Source organism: Crotalus tigris, unplaced genomic scaffold (assembly GCF_016545835.1).
Source record: "Crotalus tigris isolate CLP2741 ecotype Arizona unplaced genomic scaffold, ASM1654583v1 scf7180000018468.2839379, whole genome shotgun sequence".
NCBI lineage: Eukaryota > Metazoa > Chordata > Lepidosauria > Squamata > Viperidae > Crotalus > Crotalus tigris.
This window is the reverse complement of record NW_024097024.1, coordinates 1620058-1629481: the sequence shown is the minus strand read 5'-3', so window position 1 is coordinate 1629481 and position 9424 is coordinate 1620058. Positions and strand designations below refer to the sequence as shown.

Here is a 9424-nt window from a genome sequence, read left to right as displayed (position 1 = left end):
TTCTGTTAATAGTTGGAACACAAGACTTGTATTTACTAGAGCAAGGTCTTGTATTTAATAAATTAAAATGATTTTATTAAGAAGTGAAGTTGACTAATTGAATACCATGTTAAAAAAGAGCCCTAGACTGAGCCTGGATTGTATTCAATGAGATTTACTCCAATGTGACATAAGTATATAAAAAAGCCTTCCAATTTAAAGTAAAGACTTTCCATGCCATACTATATTTCATTCCTATGTTACATTTATTGGATTGCTCTATTAATCAATTAATGCAATGGAACTCATATATTTAACTGACTAAATTCTCCTGAATAGACTGAAGTCTTAATATTCATGAGTCATTTGGAAACTTAATAAACCAAATGTAAACTTTCAAGAATTTAGGTTTAATATTGGGGAATTACAGGCAAAAGTAGCAGCAAAGGTGGGACATTTAATGGTCTTGTAGGTGTCCCTGACTTACAAATTCCTAGCATGCTGCATGAGATTGCTGGAAATTATAGTTCAACAATGACTGCAGAACCACAAATTCCCCAATGCTGATTTAAATAATTCTCATCACAGCAAGGCACATATTTTACTTAAATGACAAGTGACCTACCTTCACCCAGTGTTGTTCATATTGGGCATATTTAGACAAATACAAGGCCATCCTTTTGCAAACTCCATAATGCATGGAAATTAGTTTCTGATGCATTTGTATTTCCTTCTTCTCAAATTGATGATAAGCAAATTCCATGTGAAGTATTTAAGCATAGGGAAGGGGAAGGAAAGCATATAATGTTAAGTGATGTTGTAAAGAGGTTAACAGCTGCCTTGAATGATGACTTTTCTGATTAAGCATCATCTCTGCAGTGCTGTGAGGAAGAAAATATTACACAATAGATATGGAGGACATCAGGGCAAAATGAAACGCATCTAGTTCAGGCCACTTGATGTTCAGCATTTCTGTTGACTTGAAGCATATAAGCTTAATGCTTAATGAATCAGTGCAAACATGGAACATTACTTATATTACTTATATGGAAATATTTCCATGTCACCTGTATGTGAAAAATTCTCATATCAAGAAAAAAGCCTAACTACAAAATACACATAAGGACCTTCAAGAACTTAGCTTGGTTGAAAAGTCCTTATTGAACTTTAGACATCATCAGGTCTAAAACAATGGAAAGTCAGTAGATACACCCCCGGGATAAGCAACTTCCCCTGTTTCTATTCAGAAAGCAATAAACTTCTGATACGACTTCCAACAAAATGCATTTCTTCATGTGTGTTCCGTGATTATGTTGGAGATTTGTGTCATACTCCCTTCCTGGACAGCTGAATTTGCTGTTAAAAGCAGTGTTAATATAGAGCAAAGAAGCATCACATGTAAACAAGCAGAGAACCCACATAACTGTAGAAAAAACTTTATTTATGGTACGAACAGTATCTGATTATAAATGAATTTTTATTTTTATGTACTTCAGATACAGATATGCAGAAGTACAGAAATATTATCTGAAGACAATATTTCCTTACCTATATTATATTCTTTTCAGAGCTTTCTGCAATGGAAATGACATTACAACCATCCGTCTAAATGTAGGGAGATGAGATATTCTTACACTCATGCACAGTGGCCTTTTAGCTTCCTATATATGGTGGCCATCCCAAAATGCTGTTCTCAATTCGAAAAGGCTGTAGCAATTTAAGATGAAAGCTCCAATGGGTAGAAAAATTGGTCTTCAAACCATACCTTGTGGAACTATTGGCATCAACAGCTCCAAACTCAAGCTTCAGCATAACTTACATGTCCACCCAGCAATAAAAAATGAACAATTTTGTTTTCTTGGAGTTTTACCCCTCACAACAATTTTATAAACATTAATTATTTGACCCTCAAAGATTGAACTGAATACTTTAGTTCAGTGTGCAAAGACTTTATTTTGGGCCATGTCATCTATAGTAAATTTGGGGATGTAAGTTTCAATAGATATATCAAATATATGCAGATTTGTATTACTTCTTATCAAAGTACATGAAATAACTGGAAAAGCTTTTATTATCATTAATCACGTTCTATTTATCAGCAAAAAACCATGCTGCATTGGCATTTTGCCAGTGCAGTCTCCATAGTTACCAAACCCTATTTCTCTGGACCAACTCTGTGTATTTGCCTTTAAGTGTTGTGTGAATATCAGAGTGTCCTAAACTTTGTAGTCCACACAAGTGACTCCAGCTTGGCAATGAACACATATTCCAGGGCCAAGCTTTTATACGCATTAAGCTTTATTCACGGTATTGTGGTACTCAGCCACTGCTGATTAAAGGTCAGATTATTTAGTTCATTTAAAATACTCCAAGGCAAGTAATGAACATCATATCCTATAGACTGTTTCCTTCACAACCTGATATAGTACATGGAGCTGACATATCATCCTTCAGTCAGAGAAAAAGGCATTTTTGAACATGTTGACAATAATCTTCTTGACAATAATCTTCTTTCTTTCACGGTCCATTATTATCAATCAAAATCATTTCATTCTATCAATTTCCTTCCCCCCCCCTATATTTTAATTTCAGTATTGAATGAAACTGAAAGCAACATATAACCCATGCCAAGGCCATGGTACAAAACTCAGAGCTAACATAACTTAATACATAGCACATTGTGTTCCTAATATAATGGAATACTTAATACTTAAGGCTATCCAGAGAAAAATCAAGATCAAAATGCAACCAAGGGCCATCGATTATAAGAAGTGGACAGCACCAATGACATCTCTAATAATATTGTCAACTCACAGCGGTGTCTACAATATCATCTATAAGCACTGTGTGGAGATCTTTTAAGTCAGCCTTCTCCACACAAATGATTTTCAAGTATGCTTTCATGACAAATTCTAGAATTTTCAGGCAGAATTCTGATTGGCTCTGCTGATTGGGAATTCTGGGAATTCTTATCCCAATGCTTACTAGAGTGTAGAGGTCTGGGGAAAGCTAATTTAAATGAATGCAGTAGGCACCATTCTGCTTTTTAAAACAAACTGCATTATTGATCCAACATTTATTTTACCTGTCTTTCAAAGTGTAACCCAATCATAGTTAAAAAGCACGAGCAATTATTTTACCCTGATTGGTATACTGTATAATTTTAGTGAAACGTATTCAACATTGTCTAGATCTCAACAGATTACTCTAGATCATGAATTCAAGGCAGCAATCAGCTGATGATAAGCCAGCTCCTATTTCTTATCTCTGGAAGTATTTTCTCTTGAAGGTTAACAGCCATAAGACCATTTAGGTGACAATGTTCTACAGTAGTATAAAATTTCATTTGAGTTTCTGCTGTTTTACTGTTAATGACACTGGAGAAGTCCTGTCAGGAATAGGATCAGTGAATAGGTATCTGAAATGGAGAGATAATCAAACTAATCTATTCAAAATGTTCCTTAAATACAGTGAGGATATTGCTAATAAAACTGGCATTCACTCTCTAGTGAATTTGAAATTTTGATGGCAATGGATGCATCTTTGAGGAGACAGTTTCTAAGGTTAAATAACACTCTCTAATTATCACCAGCTCCTACTTAAAAATAGATAAACAAGTGGCAATAAATTAAGGAACTTCATAATAATTAGGGTTTGATTGTCTTTCTCAACTGATTTGCTTCCTATTTTAATGATGATTTCTGTTCTGTGGTACTTCAACTTTTCAAAAGGGGCAGTGCAGTAAAGCAGTTAGAAAAGCCCTTATTCTGGACTGATTTAAAATCTTATTATGGATTATCATGTAGCTCAGGTATATCCAGACATCTGTATGATTTATTGTACGCAAACAATGTATGACCTGTGCGTCTCAAAGCACAGTTAATCTCTTCTTCCTAATAGTTCTCGAATGAAACCCACATTGTTTATGCACCATCTCCAGCCATCTCATTCAGTTTTTTTTATTATCAGGCTAAATTAAATTGATAAAAGGAACCTGATAAAAAGTAGCTAATATATTTATAGGCAAGCTGGAAATGATTTGCTTTTCACCCTGGAATTTCAGAAGAAGTCAACAGTGTTCAGTCTAACAGGAATGCTGCCTTATTTGGTACAGCAAGCATATTTTTTTAAAAAGACAATTATGTCAGGAAAAGCCATTAAATTGAACTGTATTGGTAACGTGATCTATAATTCCAGAAAAACAGTCATTGTTTTTAATCAAAAATGGATATGATTCCTGCACTTTTAAAGACACATTGTAAATACACTTGTTTGTACTGCGGTGTTTTTTATTGCACGTAGACCAATGACATACAGTAGTAAACGGCACCCACAGAATATAAATACAATATAAAATGCATGTGCATACAGTCCCTTGCATACACACACACAAATGCACAGAAGTAAAAAATGGAGAAAGACAATGAAGCACTAAATTCACAAAAGGTTCACATGATTTTCTGGGAGTCAGAGAAGTTACTAATAGAAATTCTTGGGTATGAATATACTTACAGTACCTTTGATAAACCACATAAAATTGTTATTAAAAAAAATCAGCCAGCAATAGAAATCAAGTTGGAATCTACTTTGTTTTCCAGTGGGTTCGTCTATACGAATGTGTGTGTTTGTGTGTGCGTGTGAGAGAGAAAGACTTACAGAGAGAACTTTGTTAATACTGTGCAAAAGAAAAAAAACAACCTCTGAGTCTTTTCAAATGTGCAGTCATATTTCTGGTGCTTGTAAGCCAATTTTTATCTTTCATTTTTCAATGTGAACAATTTGTCTATTGAGATACTCCTGACTCTTTATTTATTTATTTTTTAAAAACCCTTAACTAGCAATACATCAATAAGCTGTTTAATATAAACACATTTTCCCTGTACAATATGCACAGCTTGAGGTAGATGTTTTATAGCCTTACTGCTGATGTCTCATATGATAAAAAACGCGATATCCCCTCACCCCTGACATCACTGGGCGAAAGGACTAAACCCGAGAGAAATTGGATCAAAACAAAATACTCTCCATTTGCAGTATTTCTGATGGATCTTCCTTCTTGGATATTAAGGAGCATGTAGGTTTTCCAGGCTACAAGCTAATGAGCACTTACTGTATATGGGAACAAGTTTCATCAAACTCGCTTCCGACTGAACATGCATCGGATGATCAGACTGCATAACAAAACACATTAGAAAATGTTTCAATGGCTTATTCCAAAGAGACTTTAAGCATGGTTTCTAAAGTTGTTTCCTGCCTGAAATTCACACCGATCTCAGGAAAGATAAACAGGTGGCCAGCACTTCTTCTTTTCCTTTCAAGGATCGAATAAATTAAAAGCAAACCAAAAAAAAGGCTACTTGTGCTACTGACACACCCAATAATAGTAAAAACAACTAAGGGCGTTATCTCTAGCTCTAAATTTAAACTGTCAGCCAAGGGCTTCTTCCTATTTCCTTCAGTATCAGGAGAGCCCTGGCTTGCTTTTCCATTACTGTGAGGCTGAACCCTTGCTACAAATTCAACTTTTCCTGAAATATTTCTTTTACAAATTCCTTGCAACTTGCTTTTGTTCCTTTCCTGGCATACCACTCCCTACTTACCTAAATCCCCCACTGCCACCTTTGCAGCATGCGATCCAAAAATAATAATCCAGATAACTTGGAAAACGAATAGTTTTCTTTTTTTCAGTGGTCAGTCACTCTTCTTTTCCTTCAATTTGGATAAGAGGTATGCTGTATACAAGTTCACCTGCTTTGTACGTCAGGTAAATAATATCTTCATCCAACTGAGAAAAGTCAGTCTGGAGTTTTGAGTATTAGCCAGAACACCTCACGAGATATTCCTTTAAGACCCCCCCCCATCCTATCTATTATTTTGCCTCCCTTTCTTGCTCTGTAGTATGCAACATACCTTCCCATTTCTTTTATCCCACTCACCACATGCCCTTTATACCTTGGACTCTGAATAGGAGATTTTACTGTTCCCTTCCTCCAAGCTGGAGTCACTTCCATCCTGCATACCACCATTGTAATCAGACCATGTCCCTCCAAGAGTGCATGGAGCCGTATTTCCCAGGGTACTGATGAAACCTCCAGGGTAATGAGAGAGTTCTCCAGTGCTGGCATGCAACCTCCGGTCTGCTTTTCTAGGACAGCACAACATCCTTTTGAAGGCCTTACGAAAATCAGGACTCCTGCAGTAAATGATGGGATTGAAGGCAGAGTTGGCATAACCCAACCAGTTGAAGAATACAAAGAGCTGGTCTGGTACAAGACCTCTATTAAAGACGTTGACTATATTAACCAAGAAAAATGGTAGCCAACAGAGAGTAAAAACCCCCATGATGATGCCCAAAGTCTTAAGAGCTTTTTGTTCCCTTATAGCTAGAATCCGGGATGTTTTTCGTCTATTAGTTTGGCCATTACCCAAGATAGGCAGGTGCTGGTGGACTGGATGCTGGTGCTGATGATGATTATTGTAGAACCTGCCCTCACACCTATCAATCTTCTTCATCTGCTCCTTGGCTTCTCTGTAGACTCTAATGTAGACAAAAATCATAACAAAAAGAGGGATGTAGAAAGAGATGACAGAGGATGCAATAGCATATGCCCTGTTGGTGACAAAGTCACAGCAGCTGGGGTCATTGTAGCAATGCTGAGCCTCAGGGCCTTTGTCTCTCCACCAATGCATCATGATGGGCAAGAAGGACACCAAGGCAGAAATGGCCCAGACAACACAGACAATGATCTTGGCACGTCTCTTTGTCATGAGGCTTTGGTAGCGGAAGGGCGAAGTAATGGCCAAATAACGGTCAATTGCAATGACGCACAATGTCTCTATGCTTGCTGTCACGCACAAGACATCCACTGAAATCCAGCATTCACATAGGAAGGAGCCCCAGAGCCAAGAGCCTCGTACTACTAGGGTGGCACCAAAGAATACCACCACAGAGCCCATCACCAAGTCAGCGCAAGCCAGGGAGGTGATGAAGACGTTGGTGAGGGTTTGCAGCCGTTGCGTCCTCCCAATGGCCGCAATCACCAGACCATTGCCCACAACAATGAAGGTCACCATCAAAGACATCAGGAGGCTCATGCCCACCAGCCACTGCTGGGACAACTCCGTTTTCCAGCTGCCAGGTAGATCGAAATCCGTTGAGGCGTTGAGGGGTCTCAGGCCAGCCTGAGCCGTCAAGTTCGATCGGTTGCGAAGGTGATCCTCTAAGAGCCATCTCTCTCCCATGGCTGTGCAACGAAGCAAGGGTCAGCTTAGGGCATCCAGGCTGGAGGCATGAAGGCGAAGCGGATCCGTCTCCACGCCAGCGCCGTCGGAACGGCGACCGACTTGCTTCGAGGCTGCAGCATGTTTGTGAGCGCTCCTCCGGCGGGCTCCGGCGTCCCGGACACCGCCCCGCGGCCCGCGCGTCAGGCGCCCAGCAGCCAATGGGAGGCCGGAGCAGCCACCTCGCTATCTCCGGAGCGGGACTCGCTTGGTGACCGAAGGGGCAGAACCGCGGGACGTCCAGCTCAGAGAGGGGTTGGCGACCCCGCCGAGTTCCCGGAGAGCTCTTTCGAGCGGTGTCCCCCTCCTCTCCAAGTCTGAGCGGCGGGTTAGGGAGTTCCGAGGGAAGCCTTTCGGGTCGGGCGCGGAGAGGGGCTGCCTGCTGCCTGCTTCTCACCGAAGGTCTTGTAGGTGGGGCGGCGTTTAAAGGTTGGAGTTCTCGGGAAGGGACGTGGATTGGCCTCCGGGGGCCCTTGGGGCATCTTCTCGGATTCCTCGCTGCTCCCGTGGATCAAGTCCTCCTGTCTAGGCAGCGTGGGTTAATCATTCATCAGCTTTTTGCAGCCCCTCGTTGCCGAAACTAGACGAGCTGCGACACGCTGCCGCTTCTCTTGCCTGTCTGGGCAGCGCAGCGGCAGCTCCGTAAGAAGATAGCGAGAACGGGGGAGAAGGAGAGGAGATTCGAGAGGGCGTTCAAAGTTGCCGCTGCTTCTTCCTAACCTGCGGGTGACTCTTAGGAAATCTTGTTGCAGTCTTTTCCAGGCAGTGGAGCGGCGAGTTGTTGGTGGTGTGTTTGCGGGGCTGGTCGGAGAGGCGACTAATTTTCAGTACTGCCCCGAATCAGCCTTCTCCACCTTCCACTATTTTCTTAAGGCTAAAGCGCCAAAAATAACAGCTTTGTCATCTTCCAGATCAATTCATGGAATTATTAGACGATAGAAAAAGCAGTCCAGGAGTTCTGGAGAGCTCTAAAACTTGTGCCCTGTGTTGGTTGTTTCTTCCTGCCAATCAACGATTGTCGAACTGTGATTTTGGGGGTTTTTTCCATTTTGGAACAATGCTGTATTTACTTTATCTTCTCCAAACTGATGTCCAGCAGGTCTGTTGGAGAGGAAAGGAATTTTCCTCCACTTCATCTGCCATTACTTTTGGCTACAGTTTTAGTTTTGAAACTGGCTGTCCCAAACATTTTACTGACTGAGGCAATTGAAAGGACAATGGCCTTCTCCATTCCATGCACAGAAGCCAACAGCTGCTGTATAGGAAGTCCATACACAGGATAGAAGGAATGTAGATCACTATTGCTTATTTGTTTCTTAGACTTGCTGCCCTTCCTCCTAAGGTCAAGGCATTTTTTATTGGTGATCTGTCTTAATTCTGACCCCTAACAACAGCATCTTGTGAAGCAGGGTGGGCTAAGAGATAGTGATTGGCTCCAAAGTTACTAGTTACCTTTAATTAACTAAGAATGGACTTGAATGTGGATTGCCTTAGTCCTAGGACCTAGGCCAGTGGTGGCAAACCTATGGCACATGTGCTAGAGGCGGCACTCAGAGCCCTCTTTGTGGGCACATGCGCCATGCCCCGGAGATGGCAACCATCCCTCTTTAACCAGCTGCCCACTAACTCACCGAGGTCCCACGTGGCTGCTTGCATCCCAGCACGGCTGATTTCCCTCCCCCCATCCCATCCCTCCTGGCCTCGCATGCTCTCCTTTCCCACTAAATCGCCTCCTCAGCTGTCGGCGTCCGTCCAGCTTAGAGGCGGCTTCTCTGAACTGCTTGTGGTGGGCTGCGGAGCCCCAGAGTGTGCTGGTTGAGGGGCTGGCAGGCTGTGGCTGCTGACGGACACTGTCAGCCCCCATGCGCTGGCTGGCCTCTGTGTGTGGGGGCCGATGGTGTCAGGCAGTAGCCGCCCTAGCCCCTGTCTCATCTTGCCCTGCGACAATGGCATCCCCACCCTGCCGTGCCTTGTCTCAGCCTGCAGGATGAGCCTCCTGCCCACAGCCCCACCTGCAAGGGACCCCCTGGATCTCTCCCAACCCTGCCTGGCCCCCACAGGCGTTCCTTCCCACGAGCAACATCAAGGTGACTACACCTACTTTGGGCACACCCATCCAGTGCCATGACCACCACAGCCACGCCCACCCAGTGGGCCACACCCA

General features: G+C 42.1%; 1 protein-coding gene across 2 annotated transcripts; it reads right to left on the bottom strand.

The window, feature by feature from the left end:
* Nucleotides 1-1178: 1178 nt before the first annotated feature.
* Nucleotides 1179-8881, bottom strand: ADRB1 (adrenoceptor beta 1). 2 transcript variants are annotated; one of them, XM_039352719.1, is made up of 2 exons: nucleotides 5916-8881; nucleotides 1179-5150 (listed from the first exon to the last, which is right to left on the bottom strand). In XM_039352719.1, exon 1 carries the CDS (start codon nucleotides 7219-7221, stop codon nucleotides 5926-5928), a length of 1296 nt encoding a protein of 431 aa, XP_039208653.1. In that variant the 5' UTR covers nucleotides 7222-8881; the 3' UTR covers nucleotides 1179-5150; nucleotides 5916-5925. The 2 variants fall into 2 exon arrangements, with proteins under 2 accessions (XP_039208653.1, XP_039208652.1); XM_039352718.1 differs by having other exon boundaries at nucleotides 5932-8881.
* Nucleotides 8882-9424: the final 543 nt, after the last annotated feature.

Coding starts and splice junctions, on each gene's coding strand:
- ADRB1 (XM_039352718.1), bottom strand. CDS start 7,221: ATGGGAGAGAGATGGCTCTTAGAGGATCACCTTCGCAACCGATCGAAC. Junction 5,151..5,931: donor TCTCCTATTCAGAGTCCAAG/GTATAAAGGGCA, acceptor TTTGTTATGCAG/TCTGATCATCCGATGCATGT.